A 19356-nucleotide genomic window follows, 5' to 3' on the forward strand; every position below is an offset into this window, starting at 1 on the left:
ACATGGCGGTGCTACCACCGTATGCAGCGTATTTACCCTATCTCCACACCTTACTAGGCGTTATGTCCGCCTGTAGGCTAAACTGTTCAGGGTCACGGGCAACGGATCTACGGCATTGTAGGATTCTGCACCAATGAGACGGCAGTCTTCGTGCAGCGTAGGGAGGCTTCGTGAAAGCTTGTTGGCTGACATGACAAGCTTGACAGCGCCCGCCATCAAATGGCGCCGTGTCCGAGGTTCTTGGCAGCAAGTTCGCGCGGAGGGTCGGACGGTCATCTATCTTAACTTCGACAAGGCGTGAAGCCATGTTGCTTTCTCGGTAGAGACTACGGGTTTCATTGTCGAGATGCATTCCATTGACCTGGTTTCGGGCGCATCGTACTGTGCCAGTCGCGTGTTGTGGCGCTTCCATTTTCGTCCGACGTTTGCGCCATGGACCTGGTATGAAGCGGCGTCCGACAGCTAGCTCGCAGCAACATCGCTGTTGAATCGTCAATACTTATTCAGTACAAGTAGACAAAAACTCTTGGTTTGGTACCCAGCGTTAGAAGTCGAGGTATGCTCCGGTAAACTTGGTGAGCAGTATGCCGCGTTAGGAAGGCGACACAACACGCGTCTGACATCGATATTGTCGTTGAACGCCCTGCAGCTTGACCGTTCGCCATAAAGAGGGTGTCTTGCATGTTCTGATAGCAATAATACGTGAGGATAGGGTGCGATGTCCAGCGAATGGTCCACTAATCCCCGCAAAGAGGGTCGTCCCACTAATGTCCGCAGTCTGTGTAATCTGCCGACTTCTGTACCCACTATAGAGATCAGCGCCATGAGAACTATCGGTAAAGGCTTTTTGGCTCCCGCTGATAGGTTCCTATCAGATAGGAACGATGTCCTCGTGAGCAGGTTGGCATGTCGTGGCGGACACGTTTTGCAAGGCAAATCTTCTAATGCTGACGCCGACGCCGACGCTATACTACGCGTAGTGGCCTTACACAATCAACTCGGACCGAATAGCACTCATGAGATGGGAATAAGAATGTCTGTCATTTCATCGTAGGCAACCGCTACAGTAGCACCCTAGTTCGTTGCCCATGGCATTTCATTCATTCATCCATCCAAGCCAACCACATCAATCGTGTGTATGTATATGCGCCCAACGCCATGCTTTGCCATGTATATTACAGAAAGAAGAGATTCGTTCGCTTCATCCAATCCATCAGGGTATCTTTACGCAATGTTGCCGGCGAGACCAAGGAAGAGAGCTTGGGCTGCGAGTTGCAGTGTCCAAATGCCCACCTTTTTTATGCGTCGCTTACGTGTGGTTCGGTCTTCGAGGACGTCGCGGGCAAAGGCATCGTACATCTAGGATGTGTTAGTATATACTTCTGTAAAGACAATCAGAGGATATGGAACTTACCTCCTTCGACACTTCCTCCATCAACCCGCTGTCGTAGAGGGTCCAGCTCCCATCGAACTCACTAACTCTCTTCACAACCCTGCAGTTTACTGGGATGAAGGTGCGACTCGAGTTCATGTAAGCTACGATAGGTCGTACGAGCGCGTTGTTCACATAAGAAATATCTCGGGTGAAGATGGGGACTGCGGCGCGCACGTCGTTGAGATGAACGCGCATGTCCATGATCATGTAGCGCTTATCTTCTTCTGTCCCCTCGTCAAGGTTTGACTTGTCTTCATGGTGCTCGTCGAACCCGTGTACGGCATGGTCGGAGAAATGATGTTTGCGTTGTTGAATGACGGTTGCCTCAACGCGGTCATACATGTCGGACATAACCTTTGCGATGCTGTCGTCGTCGTCGCTGGGGAACATGACATCTGCTACAATGTCGACATTGCCTTCGTGGATCCATGAGAAGGGGCCTTCGAAGCCTCTATTAAGATGGTCAATGTTGAGGCCATCGATGCGAATCCGGCTGTGCTTCTTCCAGGCTTTACCATCTTCGCTGTCGCGGCCGCTGCTCAATTGTGTGCCAGTGCGATTGTGTGTTTGTCGAGGATGTATCGTAAAGAGTGAGTTGTCGAAGGATCCGGACATCATGTTGGCAGAGAGGAAGTCGTAGAACAACCATTGCTTTCGCAGCTGTGGGAGGTCGCAGGAGAAGATGCTGACAGAGAACGGGCGGAAGTCGTTGGGCTGGTAGATGGTTACAAGGAGGTCTTCCATCTTGAAAGATTCCAGTTCGAAATCGCCTGGGTTGTGCTCGTGCTTGTACGACCTAGGATCCACGCCTTCAATTGTCTTCACGGATGTCCGATCTACTACGCCTCTGATACCCTTGATTTCGACATCCTTCAACAAGCCTTTTCCGTTGAACCACTTAGAAAAGGACAGTGTAACGTTGACGGTATCGATGGATATATCGAACTGGGTGTAGTTGGTGTCTTCTTCGGGTTCCACTTTCTCTTCGACACCGTCTTGACCGTCCTTGTCCTGGTGGGTTATAGTAGCAGCGGCAGCAGCCATCTCCGTTTGTGAGCCCTTGCTGACCTTTCCCTTGCCCTGACCCGGACGTCGCGAGACAAAAACGTTGCGGAAGGAGATGACGCCATCTCCCCACTTGGGTACAACAGCAGTCTCAAAGACAACTTTTATGCCCGAGGACTTGGTCAAGTAGTTGCCAATGAACTTGGCGATGGTCTCCTGGGAGAAGGCGGTATTGACCAGGAAGATGGTCAACATGAAAAACGTTGTAGTTCCCAAGACGATCCACAGAAAGTGCGCCGCGATGATCCACGAGAATAATGCGTATATCTCATCGGCATTGAATGGGCGGGTGCTTCGGATGGTGAGCCACTTGAAGTGGATCTTTATCCGCGACCAGAAACCAGACGCTGCCTCGAGTAGTTCGGCTTTGCTCGGACGGTATATGTGGGGTAGGTGGTGTGGTAGGCGATCGAGGAGGGGCTTTGCAGCACTCGCTGCTTCAGGCTTCGGTTTCGGGGGCGTCTTTGAGGCTTTGGAGGACGAGTTCGGCTGGGGAGATAGCTGGGCTTGGGGGGCTTGACCCGTGGGACCTTGCTTGTCCTTGGTTGAGCCATTGGTCGCCGAACTTTTGTTGCGTCGGTCGCTGCCTCTGCTCTTCCTCAACGCCCTGGATGCCTTGGACGATGCGTTTCTGCTCCATGCCGAGAGCACAGTACTAGTCACACTCTGCTGGAGGTGACCAGTGCGGGGTGATGACGCTCGGAGCAGGCAGGTGGGAGCCTGTCCAGGATACTGTGAGCGCGCAATTGAGGGCAGACTCGTGGTCGTCGACAGGCCAAAGACGCGGCAGTTGGAAGCAATGGCCCGTTTCTGGATGCCTCCCCTCGATGTCGACTGCGACTGTGCCCATATTCCCCGCGCTTCCCGCGAAAGCACACGGGCGTGTACCAAAGGCTGGCCAGCGACGGCGCGCCACAGGAAGCCGAGCGTTCCTACATTCTTGTTCATGATAACCGCGGCGGGTACATGGTCGACGTTCGCAAGCGAGGGGATATGCGAAGGTATCTGCGGGGGGGATCGTCTGAGGTTTGCGGTGTAGGAAACGCGGGCGGTTGGCTGGAAATACAGGCAAGATTCACGTCATTACCCATGCACATGCAAAAAGTAGGTAGGAGTGACAGGCGCCAGCACGGTCCACCACCACCTTTCGCCTCTCCAAATTTCTTGAGAAGCCCCACATTGTCGCGAATCGATAGCCAATTCGACCCTCCTCCTCGCCTCACCTTTTGCTCACGCCTATAGCGAAAAGAGGAGGAAAATAGCTCTACAGAGATCCAGACGACCTCTATCCGTCCGAAGTCTCCCCGCGCACACACGTACACACACGCACACCGCTCAGGCTTGACTCCCAACGCCCGCGCATCGTTACGACAATCGCATACTGCAGCCAAAATGCCCGCACCTACAGCCCTCCAGCGCAGGCCCGAAGAGTTCGCCGACGATGTCACCATGGAGGCCTCCTCCGTTCCTCTCCCGACCGAAAGCGAGGGCGACCTCATCTCTATGAGCCTTGACCCGGTCGAGGCTGCGCACGACGCCCCAGCACCCACAGAAGACATGCCCATGACAGACGAGAGCGGAAAGCCCAAGTTCCCTGCGGCCAAGTCGATACCGCTCGCTTTCCGCCGCGAGCAGCGCAAGGTCCCGATCCCACCCCACAGGATGACACCACTCAAGAACTCGTGGCCCAAGATCTACCCTCCGCTTGTTGAGCACCTCAAACTGCAAGTCAGGATGAACACAAAGGCAAAGGCTGTTGAGTTGCGCACTTCCAGTGCTACCACCGACACCGGCGCGCTCCAGAAGGGAGAGGACTTTGTCAAGGCATTCACTCTGGGCTTTGACACAGACGATGCCATTGCGGTAAGTGGATATCAAACCAACACATGCGTCGCGCGAATGTTCGGTTTGGGCTTCGCATGGCCAGATTGCAGCATCGGAGAAGTCAGAACTGACGAGTTTATAGCTGCTTCGATTGGATGACCTCTACATCGAGACCTTTGAGATCAAGGACGTCAAGACCCTACAGGGCGAGCATCTCGGTCGTGCGATTGGTCGAATTGCAGGCAAGGACGGCAAGACCAAGTTCGCAATTGAGAACGCCAGCAGAACACGAGGTATGTTCATCGCATCATGTTAACAACCTACCTGTTCACATCACTGACATTTCCTAGTCGTCCTGGCGGACCAGAAGATCCACATCCTCGGTGGTTTCAAGAACATTCACATCGCACGTGAAGCCATCGTCAGCTTGATCCTGGGTCAACAACCAAGCAAGGTGTACGGCAACCTACGAACAGTCGCTGGACGCATGAAGGAGAGGTTCTAGACGATACAACAAGCGAGGGGTCTTGCATAGTAAGCCACGCAATGGCAACGGCGATATCGGGCATTTACATGGCGTTTGGAGACTGGGCAGGTCGGGAAAAAGCTGTTTATACCATCTGAGATGACTTGATGATTGGAAGGAAGATGGCTGGGACATGTCATAGCTATAGAGGCAATTACGATTGATTCACACCTACCCACATGTCCCTCCATGGATGATCCAGCACGGGTATGAGTCGTGAATCCTGAACAAGTTGGAACTTTTCTTCTAGTCAACAAACACACACGCACCCTTCTTTCCCTCGCTCACCCATCAATTCTCGCTACGAAAACCGCACAAGCCTCCCTCCCTTCCTCGCCCCAAACCCTCTGACAAGGAATCCACTGCACACCCTCCATCTTCATACCTACCCTCCCTTTGCCAAACCACTCGAACCCTCTTCCAACATACAACGTAGCGCTCGTCCACTCTTGCTTTCCCAGCAACTCCACGTCACCCTCATCCCTAATCTCCAGGGTAAAGAACCTCGATCGAGTATCCCGCGGCATTGTGGTGGTAAAATGGGGGACCTTGGGATCACGCTCAAAGGAGTTGGAGAGAGCTGTCAGGCCTGTAGCACTCCACTCTATATCCACACCACGTGGTAGAGAGGAGACCTGGGCAATGAAACAGGGCGGTATTGGTACTGATGTCTTGTTAATATCCGCGTCTATGTTTTGGTCCTGAACTTGAAACTCAGAAGTAGAGAGGGCAGAGCGATCGGGGATGGGAGAGCGATAGGTTAAATCCTTGAACGTTGAGGCGCCGTGGTGTTGGTTCAGGCGGTCCCAAGGGTCCATGTCTGCGTCTTCGTTCTCTTCATCATCGGAATTATTGAGAGAGGATGAGCGGGGTGGTGTGTGGATCGTTCGCCAGACTTCTTGGGCTACTTGTACGGACTCTTCTGGATATGGTGATGCTGGGATGAAACCTACAACTGCTGACCACCATTTGACTCGTTTTGTACGGCCGATACGCCAGAGATGTTGTAGGGAGAGGATTGCTTGACCTCTGAAGCCATTTTCCTTGTAGACGTCCATGGATGCGGGGACTAGGGGAATCTGACCGGCTACGTATACCACTTCTCCACTACTCTGGGTATCGCTTTCGTTGAGCTCGTTGTGAGGGGGTAGATGTACAGAGATAGCTTGGCTGTACGGTCCGATGTTTGCTGGTGCCCAGTAGCTTCGCCCTTGTACGTGCAGCCCTTGTCTCCTTACTGGTCTGAATACCTTTCCATCCTGATCTGTTTCGTCCTTGTCCGCAACTACACTCAGCATGGCATGTACGCCTCTAGGCATTGTATCTCCAACTGCTATTGTGGCTCTAGCTGGTGGGTTCACGTGGCTAAAGTATTGCGCGTAGATGGGATTGAGAACTGTAAAGTCTGCCATATCGCGGAGAAGTAGCGTACAATGATTGACGCTGTTCTTGGGAATACGTGATTGCTTCAAGATATGATCGAGACGGAGGAAGATCTTGGAAAGTTGGCGAGAGGGGGAATCGGGTGAAGCAGCGGTGGGAGCATCGCTCGTTAGATTGGAGTATGTGAAGACCGTCGAAGTATCACTGAATACATTCCTGGGAAGCCAATCTACTACTGATGTGCTATCCAGTCGAGAGACAGCCCCAGAAGACTTGACAGCAGATCCCGTGTCAACGGGTATGCCTTGACTACTCTCGTTGCTAGCATCTGTGGCTTCTATCAAGCTCGCGAACTCCTCGTCCCAGAGCTCTGGTATTCTTAGTGGATCAATAGGTTCGGCGTCGTCTGCGCTCTTCTCCTCAAGTGTGCTGCTCTTGATCTTTAGCACTGCTTGGCCACCGTCCAGCTTCCCGGGTGGTCCATTGTCGATCCTGATCCTCTTCTTCCAGAGCGATCTTGGCCCGTCCAAAGCCAATGTCTCAAACTCACCCCCTTCACCTAGTATCGCGCCGTCGCCAGCATCACCATAGCGTCCCATTGCCTTGGCCACTCTAGCTATAGTCTTGTAATTAGCGACATCGAGACCCAAAAAGTCCTCATCTAGACCACCTGACGCCGTCTTGATGATAATTGCTTTTTGCCCGATAGCCGTCATATCGTGCAGAAGTGACGACTGTGTGTACGGTGGCAACAGAGGATACTGCCATAGATACGACAGTGGCGTAAGTCCCAGCCTGAGCGCTACAGACTCCACACGCGTGCGTTGATATGTGCTCAGGATAGCCCCTGTAGATACAGCGTTGGCCTCAGGGTGTGCTTCCAGAACCCTTCTCAACAGTGGTACCAAGTCTTCAGTTTCATCCTGCTCTTGCTTTTGCAAAGGTGTCGCATAGTCTCTATTCGAGTCTACGGCGGTACCCGTAATCTCTTGTCGATAGAGAGGGATCCCTAGCGCTTCTTCGTAGAGGGGAATGACCGAGTGCCCCACGGTCTGGTACATGTAGCTGTTAATGTCCTCATCATCATTGCTAGAAGGCGCTGGGTGCAAATTGGCCAGTGCTACGACGGTGTGGCCGTTTGCTTGACAGTGGAGAATGGAGAAGAGCGAGTCTTTGCCCCCGGAGATTAAAGCAATCACGTTCAATGACGCCGACATGGTAAAACGAATGATTCGAAACGGGCGACCGTCTGGGAAAAACAATGAAGGAGTTGAGGACGGCCCGGTGCCGCTCGTTGCATGAGACAGACGCAGGTGGATTGAGTCTCGCTAAAGGTCTGCGCACGCTAGGTTGATCCGTGGGGTTTTGGAACGAGCGCGATCGTGTTTTCTGGCATCAGGGTCCTGTCCTGCAACTCATTGCAGATCATCGAAAAGCAACCATGCGCACAACGCGCGGCTCGCATGGATGGCACAGTAGTCACATGCAGGTAAGGACATCGGAAGTATGTATGTAATAACGTGTTTTTTGTATGATAGTCGGACAGTGCCAGCACCTCTAACCTACAATAGGCTGCGCAGAAAAGCATTGCTGAGCAGATTGTAAAAGTCTGACGATTACATGTGTTGTGAGAAAGAAGCGAATATTCTCAGAATGTTGGAGGGCGTTCAGATGAAGCTGCCCAATTACAACGAGGGTAGGAAGCGCAAGATAAACAAGGGGGTAACGCGGCGACAGTGGCCGGTGTAGGGTAATGGCCATGTCGTCGTAAGAGTGAAACCAAGAAAAAACACCAGATCTATCCGTCCGCCAGTAGTAGCCAGTCTCCCCAAATCCCAGGTGTGCCGTGCTAAACGCGAAACCAAAAATGCCAATCTCGAATATTTAAACTGCAAGATTGGCTGAGTAGAATACAGTGGTAGAAGGGAAGCGTAGAGTTATCGCTGCAGATTATGCAAGATCGAACCGCTGATGTGAACCTGTGCCGCCTGTCTAGCCGAGTCGTGAGGGTGGACGAGCAGCCATGTGGCATGATGTATAATCCTTCTACCGGGTGTTGTGGATGTCATGAAGGGTCGTTAAGAGTTGAAAGGAGAAGTGTGGTAGATGAGAAGATTTACTCGTTCCTCTTGCGCTTCTTCTGGCTGGGCGACGACTCGTTCTCGGATCCATCAGAGCTTGAGGTAGGGATCTCGGAGGCAGCGTTGTAGAGGATCTCACCCATGGTGGAAGGGGCCTGTGCGCCAAACGCACCGGGTTGACCATGCTGCATGTCCGAGTGATGGAAGTCCGAGCCCATGACCTCAAGGCTGACGGCACCAGTACCGTGGGTGCGCTGGTGCTGAGAGAGGTTGTCGCTCCTGGAGAACTTCTTGCCACAGTCAGTGCACTCAAAGGGCTTGTCGTGAGTGTGGAGAGAGCGGTAGTGGCGCTTGAGGTGTTCTTGACGGCGGAAGCGACGCGAGCAGAGAGTGCAGACGAAGGTCTTGGAAGGGTCGTCGGTAAGCGACTGCTTGCGACCGCGGCGGCTGGTAGGGGCGACAGGGGTGGCGTGTTCGTCTGAGCTGGAGCCGACAGCGTTCTCGGCTTGACCTGATTCTTGTTGGCTTGATGCTCCAGACATGGTGTTATCATCACCTGATGTCTGTTGCTTACCCTGGTAGTCTGACTCAGTCTCGCTGAACTCTGAACGAGCCTTCTTGACTGTTCGCCTCTTGGAAGCGGCGGACATGTCGAAGTCGCTAGTAGCAGGGGTCATGGGCAGGCCGTGAACAAGCTCCTCCTCAAAGTCTGTGAAGCTCTCGTCGCTCAGGAAGTCCTCCTCAGGAGAGAAAGCGCCAAGGTCAGTGCGTTGGCGCTTGTTACCGAGAAAGTGGGTGTTGTCAGTAGAGAAGTTGACAAGGCCGGTGAAGTCGTCTTCGCAGTCAAGCTCGAACAAGGGCTCAAAGGTGGGGAGACCAGTGATGTTGAAGGACTGGGTAGACTCGAAGCTGTCGACCTGGGCAGTCTCACCCTTGAGGACAACCTTGTGCTCCTCGTCGCCAGGGCAGAGTGTGACAATGGGAAGCTCAGAAGTAGAGACGGTGAGATCGCGGGGGTTGCAGAAGTTGTTCTCGGCCTCAGCGAATGCAGCGCGGGGTACTGGCGATGGTGATGGGGAGAGCGAGGGGCATGAAGTTGCAGATAGAAGGTAGGAGCCTTGGCTAGCCGACGGAGGCTGGATGTAAACTTGAAGGAGTTAGTCACACCGTCCGAACATTCAGCAACATCGACTGCGAAGGACATGAGCAGATTGATTAATCAAAGAATACATACCTGGAGTCATGGGTGGGGAAGCTGAACGCCATTCGAGACCGGCAGAAAGGAGCTCAGAGAAGACCTCGCCTTCGCAGCCTTGCTTGACACCCTCGATGCCCTCACCCGAGAACATGTCATGCATCGGTGTAGGAAGAACATCGCATGAGGAAGGAGGGCTGCTGGTGTTGCTACCGCACGATGAAAGGGGAGGTGTGGCGGGCGAGAATGAGTAGTCGGTGTCAATGGGGTGAAGGTATGGCGAGTCTTGAGGTTGGATCAAGATCGTTGGCTTCTGGTACATTGGCTGAGGTGATGCAACGGGAGTGAGCATCTGGTTGGCGTAGGCAGTCTGAGGGTAGGACATCTGAGAGCATGCCGACGTTGGCCTCTGGTAGTACATGTTCTGTGCTTGGAAAGTAGCCTGTCCGGATGGGTGGGGTGTGAAGTGGCCGTGTTGGCGTGTGTTCTCGCCCTGAGGGTCCGGGTTGTAGTAGAAGAATGGTGATTGCATAGCCTGGGCTGGGTGGATGGGATATGAGCCGTCCATTGCGTGTGTTGGTGTGTGTCTTTACTTCAGTGTAGCAGTTGTCGTCGTTGTTAACGTTGTTGTTGGTTGGTTAGGTCGATGATAGTATGATATCGAGTGATGTCGAGGACAAATTAGTTGTACTTGAAGCAGGATGCTGGACAGTATAAGAGAGAGTCGAAGGAATGACTGTGGGCCAGTTCGTAATAACGAAACTGTCACTAAGATAGATAATGAAGATCAAAGAGTGTGAGGGCACAAAATTATGAGACCCAAGATGAAAACCTGAACGGCGACGGCGGAAAGAAACGAGAGGGACGTGGTTGATGAACCTTGATCAAGGGCAGGCCAGTGAAAAAGAGAACTGATGAGCGCACAGAGAAGGACGGCTCGCTCTAGTGCGCCGGGGCGCAGCGCAGCTCCACAAGCCAGCTAGGTATGGGATCCTGCATTAGACCCTAGCCTTGACTCGCGTCAAAAGCAGCGAATGCATTAATGCATGGGTTTTTGGGCCTAAAATTATTCGCCCAATGCATAGCTGCATGGGACTATACGCGAAATGAGATGTGCGCGGCGGTTCCGGCAGGCTTCCAGGTATTGGCTACGTCGCCAGCACAGCACATGGTGGGATGGAGAGCCTGCCACACTGCCTACGTAGTGGGTTTCTACCGCCCTCTCCGAATGGAGGAGAGACAATAGCTGAAGGCAACTGAGCCTCGCCACGGTATGGTTGTTGTTCTGAACAGCGAGTGATGGGTAGCCAACTGTGATACTGCCGATGAGTGGGCGAGCATCGGGTGTGTCCTGCGTCTCGTCTGACCTACCACACCTCAGGATGCCCTTTCAGACACCTCTCCAACTCGCCTCGAGATTAGCGCGTCCGGGCATCATTCAGCCTATCATCCTATCTGCCAATCGATAATGATAGCTGCGAGACCCTGCCGGTTGAACTATGTTTTGAAACACCCATACAGCGACCCTCCCGCTCTTCGTGATCGTGATGACGCTGCGCGCTCCACCGAATATGTCACGCACGACAACGCCGTACCGCCCGCGGTGCCACCCTCAAGCATCACAGAAGCAACACTACAGAGTCTGATGTGGTTGTTGATTGAGTGCTTTTGGACGCGCTGTAGCCGGGCGTTAATGTCGGCCGCACACCACAACAACTCGCGACGCCTTCCTGAGATGCAGAATTGTAGGAGCGGTATGTCTCACGATGTCTTCAACAACTCCACAAACCATGCAGGCCCCAGAGTTGGAGGAGTGCGTCGGAGTGCGTCGCGTGAGGTCGCCGGTAGCGAAAACAGCAAGACTACCATTGCCACACGCATCGCGCAACACTGGAGGAAGACTCGACTTGCCGGGCTTACGCAGGAACGTCAGCCATGATGCAAGAACATGATCCACGTTGGGCGTGATTTGCCCGCCAGCTAGAAGCCCTTGGATCCGCGCACTCCCAGTGGTCCAAAAGACGGCTATTCTTAATGGTGCGACATACTCGTGTGCAGTGAGCTGCAAGTCGCCACCGATACCATTCTTTCTTCAAAGGGTCAGTAGAACTGGTACTGGGTTGGTGGGATGCATGGCCATATAGGTGCACATGCGGCCTTAATCCGTCTTGCAAGTGTGTTTCAGAAGTTGGGCTGCCACTTCGGTCGCCACTCGTGCAGCGACCGACTGTAGTGGTGTACCAGAGGATGCAGGCTCCTTCTAATCTACGTATCGATAATGGGTGCACTTGGATGGTTATGACGCGGATGAAGTGGATGCCTCACCATTTACACTTCCACCGCGGTAAGAGTTGTGCATATTGGTGCCTCGTATAAGATTCAGCACAAATAGAAACGAGCTATCGAATGCTGCGGGTGCAAAGTTATGAAGCCGCCGGCGAGGCCTAAGTGGCTTACTCGTAAAAGCGGCGTGTCTTTCGCGTGACAAGCGTTGGTCAACTCGAACAGGCCCGATGGCATCCGCCAGACCGTCATCCCCCACATTGACTGCAGAGCTTATTGATCGAGAATAGCGTCTACTGCAGGTACAATGCAGGAACAAACGGTAAGTAAGACCCAAAACAACATGCAGGCTTATCGTGACCCTAACAAAAGAATTTCGCGGGATTTTCGTGCTGCAATCGCCCTGCATTATCGTAATGCTCGTTGTTGCATGTGAAGACGACGCAATTTCTAGAAGGCCACATCAGCGGGGCTCCCTTACGACTCAACAGGGTCTTGATGCGATTCAAGTTGAAGAAGGGCTCTTCCGTGGTATGGGCCGTGTCAGTTAGCGTGTGCGGCGTGGTCATGCCATAGCTTCGGCGCCGGGGAACGACGCATGGCTTCCATAGCATTGTCCCACTTGACTCTCTCTCCACTCCGTCAGCCCTGTCATTGGCCGAGACCCACGAAGCCCTGATCTTCGACCTTTCGAGGAAGTTTTCCAGCCTGGCGGGGTTGGGGCTTCCATCCCGCTCGCCCATGGTTTGACTATCGCGATGGTGTACTTTGACTCGCTAGCACGTCTATCGGAAGTACAGCCATGTGTGCCGGCTTGACCAACGACGAAAGCTAGTACACCGTGCCACTCAGGTTCCTGCGTTTGTTCCGTCATGCCGCGGGTCAATGTTACTTTTACGCGTTAGAAACGAAGTGTGGCTTCCGAGGCCCTAGATGGCCTGACTACACCGCGTAAGTATTTGCAAGGTGTTTCTGTTGGTATGATGCGCACGAGGAGCCACCCTGAAGATTTGACAAATCTGACGTACCGTCACCAAGGCACTGATACCGGGAAGGCCATCTTCTGGAACTGTGAAACCTCGTCAAGAGGCTGCCATTGCCGAAGAGGCAATGACAACGGCTATGTCACCCCAATGAGGCAGCTGGCAGATCGCTGAGCCCACCGCGTCGGGGTCTCAAGCACGGTCAGACAGTCTTCTAACGAAATGCGTGTTATGCTCAAGCAGGGTCAAGCTCGTCTGTAATCTCCCGAGAGCCCGCACAACTGGTCCCTGACCATGTGGCTTCTGGAATACTTCCCCACACTGATTCTCGGTGCTTGCTGCTGAATGCATGTGGATATGCTATGCGGTGTGAAGGTCCAGCCAGGGCGACCCTTCCTGCAAGACACCGCCTTGACATTGTTGAGGCCAGTGTCTCTTGCGAAAGACATCGGTTGCAGATTTGTCTCGTCTAGTCGAGACGGCAAGTGGGAACTCACGATATTCCGCGCTCTGGAGCCGTCATGGCTGTTGCCGAAGCTGCTGGCCTGAGAGCAGGCGGTCGAGGTTGCATCGCAGCGGGCTGGATCTCAACATGAGCCCGGTACACGTGGGATTCTATCGACAATGTCGGCATACGATAAGGCCGCGGTGAAACACGCGTGAATGTGGTTAGCATCAAGCCCCGGGAGGATAAGACCCGCGTTATTCAATGCTCTTAAGTTTCGACAGCTTCCATCCATCGCAAATCACTCGGCACGTCGCGCCTTGGCCGGTTATCGAAATCTCTGCAGACCCTCCATTGGTCACGACACGAGGTATCGACAGGCGATATCTGACCAACTCGGCGAACCCAAGACCACAAGTGCTCATGCCACCAGGGTCTTGCAACGCTGCGGGACAAACCGACCTTGGACGGCTAGTGACTGTGCTCCCCAACGTGTGGAAAGTCGCCGATTGAGCGCAGATCTTGGGCATACGAGCGCGTTGGTACGAAGATCGCAATTCAAAGTGACGCGCGTGAAGATGGAAATGCTCATTGTTCTCATCGACCACAAGATGGGGCGTGGTAGAGCAAGTAATTGTCATGAATGACTGAAACTGACGTAGCCTATTGACGTAAAGTTTGTCCCAGACCGGCAAATTGAGAGTCGTGATAACTTTGAGGATGCTGCCAGCCGAAGTGGCGTAGCGGCTGCAAGCAACCTGGTATTCACCGATTCTGTTCACTACTACTCGACGTCGTTATCAGCCGCGCCATACGGGCCGAATGACTCTGCTCACATGTACAGCCAAAAAGTGAGCGAAGCCGCCGTAGAGGAAAGGAAGTCCGAGTCGAGAACGCGACATCGAGAGCTTGAAGCACGCACGTCGCAGTCCAGCGTCCGACCGAACATGTCCTGCTACGCTCAGACGCCGAAAGTACCTCCATGGCCGTTCCACGCATATGCCGAGGCGCCGGCTACCGCATGAATTCAAGTGCAAAGACACTTTGTTTCCTGGCATCCTCAGGCAAAAAGCCATCTTCTGGAAACACACAAATTTCCAAACCGCATGAACCAAGATGACAAGAATAGGACGTTCCCTGCATCCTCGTGGCCGCACCCCGTCCATCTCATACAACATACTCGCTGAAACGCGCGAAATCTCAACGGCGAATGATCTGAGGCAGCGACAGCGGATGTCCCCAAGTCGCCATACGTCCCTGGCACTGTGCCCGTCTCACAGGCCTGCGCGTGCTTTTCAAATCTGCGAAACACACAGGTGTCATCCAACGGTCGCGTCCAGCTTCCGCGACAAAGCCGCGACGCCGCAACAACCGCGCAGTAGTTCCGAACAGGAACATGTAACAGGCCTCAGAAGGTGGTGATGTTTGTAATCAGTCGCAGCCTAGGCCACGTATTACTCTTCCTATCAAATGTAAAATATCATCGCTGGCCATGAGGAAAAGAAGTCGCTCGACGGCGACGCGAAAAGGTTTTTTGAGGTTCTCTGATCCGCCGAAGCTTAGCCGACATCACGTGCGCGTCGGAGAAACGACAGCGCCGGCGCGCTAGTGAGGCAGCCATAAAAACTTCGCACCTCTGCGTACTGCTTCTGTTCTCTATGCGGCGCAGGACGATAGTCCGTTTCCCCGGTTGCTTGAGGGTCATACACCATGGCCCTTCCAGTGTCGTCGACCTGCCAGAGAGAACATATTGCACAATCTATCATATACACTTTGAGTGGGCGCCTGTTTCTAGTGGCGCCTTCTCTGGAAAAAGGTAGAACATCTTTTCGTGACGCGCAGCATTTGCTGCAGCAGTACGCTCTATCGACCTTGGGTCTTCCGAGCGACTGTTCGAAATGCAGATGTGCTGTTTGCGCATTTGGTGATCAATATCTTATGTTGCCTTGAGCACACATATTTCACCTTCCCCAAGCTGGGTTAGCGCTATACCTACAGCAGTGAATATCTCGGTGTCAAAGTTCCCACAAGTGAGCGGTGCCGTTTGTTGCACTGCGACATATATGCCAAGTGGTGTGAGTTGTTGGAGTCATGTCTGCAGATGTTCCGCAGTTTGGTGAGCGGAATCTGAGGATATATCATTTTGACGACGGTGTGGCACCTGTGGTAGGACACGCGACGCCCGCTTTGATCTAAACAATACTTCTTAATCTCATCAGTATTGCTGTCAAGTGCTGCTATCATTACGCTTCGATGAGTGTGAGTAATGACCATAAAGTGCCAATATTGCCTAGGTGATGAAATATCTGTGTATATTCAGATATGCAAGCAACAAGAAAATTAAAGATTGTGAACAACCAAAGACCGCGAAAGTATCCAAATCTACTCAAATCTCACGTGGGTGAACGGGGAAGCAGACTCGAGGTTGATTTCGCTCCCTTTTAGATTGTTGACAGACTATGGCTTATATGTTAATTGGAGCTTTACTTGACCTACCTTATCTTCCCTTACTCGTAATTTTTTTTAATATTATGCCAGCGTTCCACACAACAAAAAAAGCCTTCTCAAGTAGACGTCTTCTTACAACAGCGCAAGAACAAGAATCTGGAAAGACGTCGAGTGGGTAAAGATGTTGTTGCTCGTCGCAGCTATAACTACGTATTGACGAGCATGGCTAATTTCCTTTAGAATATCATCACGCACACAACGCACAAAATATTCCACTCGTTACCACAGTAACATTATTTAATGAATTTGAGACGCGAAAGAACATGCAACAGAACAGAGAAAGCTATGTTGATTTAATCTGACTGGCCAGAGAGAAAACCTGATAAAAGCTTCGATCTCATTCATACATTAAAAAAAACCTGACGGATGGTTTCGACGCAACCATAGACACACATCTATATCGTACAAGGAACATACATCTCTCCAATGTCTTTCATCTAGCCAGCTTCTGTCTGTGTCTGCGTCTGAGTAGCAGGCTGTTGCGTACCCAGCAGCCTTTGCAGATCACCCAGTCCAGCACCAGCCCTCTTCTTCCTCTGCTTTCCACCCTCCTTCTCTGCAAACGCCAAACCCATCAACTTTCTCTTCTCTTCTTGAATACCCAATACACGCTCCTCCACACTTCCCTCAACCACTAATCGGAATACTGTCGTCTCGCGCTTCTGCCCCAGCCGATGCACGCGATCTACAGCTTGATCTTCGATGGCAGGCGCCCACCATGAATCTGCCATGATGACTTGGTTTGCGGCGACGAGATTAAGACCGACGCTGCATACGGCGAGCGAGGCGAGCATGATGGTTGTGGCTGGGTCGGAGTCTAGGGCTTCGAGGGCGACGTCACGTTGTGTTGCGGACATGGAGCCATCTATGCGGACGTACTTTAGACCATAGAGTGTGAGGTGTGGTTCTAGGATATCGAGAAAAGAAGTCCATTGGCTGAAGATGATTGTCTTGTTTGTCGGGTCGTTGGCTGATGCCCGAAGTATGTCGAGGAGGGCCTCGACTTTTGTGCTAGTGTTCTTCTCTAGAGATTCCTTATCTGCAATCTGGTCTTGTGTCAAAGGCGCTGGAGCGGCGCCAGATTTTTCCTTTGCAGGCTTGACAGTTGTGGTTGCAAGAGACTCAAGCTCGGCACGGCACATGGGGCACTTGTGTTGGGTTTCGATAACGCGTTCTACACAGGGCGTACAGAAGATGTGGGCGCATTTGGTTATGACCGGCTCCTTGTAAACGTCCAAACAGATCGGACAGTCTTCTTGTGATTCAATGGAAAGTCGAAGCATCTTCTGGAGCGCCGCTTTGTTCTCTTCTGTCAAATCGACAACGCCTTCTGCTTCAAGCTGCTTCATGATGGAGTCGAGACGCTCTTCACCCACCAGTTGCCAGTGGTTGCAAACTTGTCGCATTCGAAGCAACACTTCCAGGAGATGGCGATAAGTATCTCCGGCGTTTTTCTTCCCGATGTTGTGCTTATAAATGTCCAGCGTACCCTTGGCCTGAGCCTCCAAGGCATCATACTTCTCCTGTTCGTGTGGATGCAGCTTGATCTTGTGTACGTACTCAGAGAGCTCAGGTAGCCGTAGGTCGATGAACGACATCTCCTTCTTGCGACGTAGACAGACACCCGACATCAGCTGCTGGAGTACCTTGTGGCCCTGGACATCGCCTTGCATGACAGGGCGCATAATGGCACTGTGGAAGATTTCGAAAGAGTCGAGGCCACCCGAAAGACGCAAGAAACGAACTTGGGAGTAGAGATCTTTGAAATTGTTGATAATCGGCGTGCCGGTAAGTGTCCATCGAGATTGCGCCATCAGATTTGTAATGGCGATAGTCTTCTTCGCTTTCGGGTTCCTTATGCCATGACCCTCATCCAATATGACCCGACGCCACTTGATAGAGAAAGGTCCGGAACGCCGTGGGAGAGTAGGCTTCGTTTGCGAGTACCAATCAGAAGAGACAGATTCGTATGTGCTAATTACGACATCGTAGTTCTCGATTGATTTGGGTGTGATGGGTTCCTTTCTCTGACCATGCCAGAACATGACACGAAGAGCGTGTTCAGGCTTGACATGCTTCTTCATCTGCGTGCTCCAGTTGCTCATTACTGATACGGGGGCAAGGATCAGCGTGGCGCCTGAGGAATCCTTTGCACGAAGATTAAGTGCGCGGTCTGCCATGATAAGGGAGATGGTCTGGATAGTCTTGCCCAAGCCCATATCGTCGGCCAGTATACCCCCGGAAGCTAGTGCCGGATTCTGGATCGAGAAGCTTGTTGCGATATTTGTGAACGCATTTGGTATATGAGTGTGTCGTCGCCAAAGCTGGACTACGTCTTTGGTGCCTGAGGCTGGGAGCTTGGGGCTTTCTTTATCGAGCATCCACTGCAGACCTTGCAACTGGAAGGAGTGTAGCTCAGTAAGAAGAGCGTCGGGTTGGGGCGCTTGTGGCATTTTTGCCTGTTGGTGGTTAGTGAGTGGGCACAGAGGTTGCATAAGCACACTGCTTACCAGGTCTTCTTCTTTGATACCATACTCCTCAACCATCTCTTCGACATTCCTAGGGTTGAAGCGCACACTATCACCGAGGATATCCTCCATGCTAGGCCCTGGCCCGAGGCCGGAACCCTGCGAAGAACCAGCAGCATATTCGGCCATGCTGTTTTGCATGGCTTGGTCGGCACCAATGTCCACAACAGTAGCACCCTTCTTTTTGGCTTGTTTGGCGGCTTGCTTAGCTATTCGCTCGCGTTCCTTCGCGGCCGCAGCCTCCTTACGCTTTCGATCTGAAGCATGTCCAATAGGGAGTTTGTCACTTCGCATTCGTGCCATAAGAGTCTGCTGCACATCTGGATCATTGGTTCCGTACAGCTTAAGCTCGACCGGGCAGTCGTAGAAGCCCTTCTCCCCTGTAAGTTGCGCCTCAATGAGCAGACTGCGTTCGTCCATGTATCTGGCTAACTTGGCTGCGAGACCTCGTGGAAGGTGCCCAATCTGTTCGCCCTGCACATTGCTTACTTTGATCGCATTGCTGTCGTACTCGTTATGGGGTTCTCGCCTTAGTACCACCGTCTCACCGTTTGTTGCATATCCGTTGTAGTATCGCACACCCACAATCTTCCCATGCATTGCTCCGTATAGTACGAATTCGTATTGTTGCTGATTGTAGGCTTGTGTAGCATCCGGGACTTCCTGGGAGGCGTCGTCTTCTTCGTCTTCGTCTTCGTCTTCGTCTATGGAGATGGCTTCAGCTTGCGACGATCCAGATGTAGTGCGCTGCGCTTGGTTGAATGATGTACGCGCTTGTTTGCGTGCGCGGCGCGGGCTTGAAGAATGGGCATGAGAGTGTGCGTATCCTTGCGATGATGACGGGTACTGCGACGAACGACCGAAGGATTGCGACGAGTACGAGGGCGCGTCGTCGTCATCCCCTGTAAGATCAATGGCCTCATAGGCCGTTCGTTTGGGAGGCATTGCGCGTTGGGTTGGTAGACGTGAACGAATGCGGGGAGGCTTTATGACGTCTGTCGCAAGATGGTGTTCGCGAAACTTCGCGACCGTTGAACGGCTGGGGAGGAGACGATAAGGATCAGGATAAGGGCCCTGGTTCACGCTAGGGCGCGGAAGCA

General features: G+C 52.7%; 5 protein-coding genes across 5 annotated transcripts; 1 reads left to right on the forward strand and 4 right to left on the reverse strand.

The window, feature by feature from the left end:
- Positions 1 to 1224: 1224 nt before the first annotated feature.
- On the reverse strand, positions 1225 to 3448 carry J4E82_003267 (uncharacterized protein; the record flags this gene model as incomplete). The annotated part of the gene is made up of 2 exons (XM_051729556.1): positions 1225 to 1359; positions 1415 to 3448. 2 exons carry the CDS (start codon positions 3446 to 3448, stop codon positions 1225 to 1227), a joined length of 2169 nt encoding a protein of 722 aa, XP_051590590.1.
- Positions 3449 to 3892: 444 nt separating this feature from the next.
- Positions 3893 to 4829, forward strand: PNO1 (pre-rRNA-processing protein pno1; the record flags this gene model as incomplete). The annotated part of the gene is made up of 3 exons (XM_051729557.1): positions 3893 to 4363; positions 4467 to 4617; positions 4675 to 4829. 3 exons carry the CDS (start codon positions 3893 to 3895, stop codon positions 4827 to 4829), a joined length of 777 nt encoding a protein of 258 aa, XP_051590591.1.
- A 305-nt stretch (positions 4830 to 5134) lies between these two features.
- J4E82_003269 (uncharacterized protein) lies at positions 5135 to 7450 on the reverse strand (the record flags this gene model as incomplete). Its single annotated transcript, XM_051729558.1, has 1 exon — positions 5135 to 7450. The coding sequence occupies one exon, from the start codon at positions 7448 to 7450 to the stop codon at positions 5135 to 5137; it is 2316 nt and encodes a 771-aa protein (XP_051590592.1).
- An 899-nt stretch (positions 7451 to 8349) lies between these two features.
- J4E82_003270 (uncharacterized protein) lies at positions 8350 to 10077 on the reverse strand (the record flags this gene model as incomplete). The annotated part of the gene is made up of 2 exons (XM_051729559.1): positions 8350 to 9461; positions 9549 to 10077. 2 exons carry the CDS (start codon positions 10075 to 10077, stop codon positions 8350 to 8352), a joined length of 1641 nt encoding a protein of 546 aa, XP_051590593.1.
- A 6088-nt stretch (positions 10078 to 16165) lies between these two features.
- J4E82_003271 (uncharacterized protein) lies at positions 16166 to 19201 on the reverse strand (the record flags this gene model as incomplete). Its single annotated transcript, XM_051729560.1, has 2 exons — positions 16166 to 18187; positions 18239 to 19201. The coding sequence occupies 2 exons, from the start codon at positions 19199 to 19201 to the stop codon at positions 16166 to 16168; spliced, it is 2985 nt and encodes a 994-aa protein (XP_051590594.1).
- Between the last annotated feature and the right edge of the window lie 155 nt (positions 19202 to 19356).

The sequence above is a fragment of the Alternaria postmessia genome, assembly GCF_024291825.1.
Source record: "Alternaria postmessia strain BMP 2775 chromosome Unknown scaffold_14, whole genome shotgun sequence".
NCBI classification, from domain to species: Eukaryota; Fungi; Ascomycota; class Dothideomycetes; order Pleosporales; family Pleosporaceae; genus Alternaria; species Alternaria postmessia.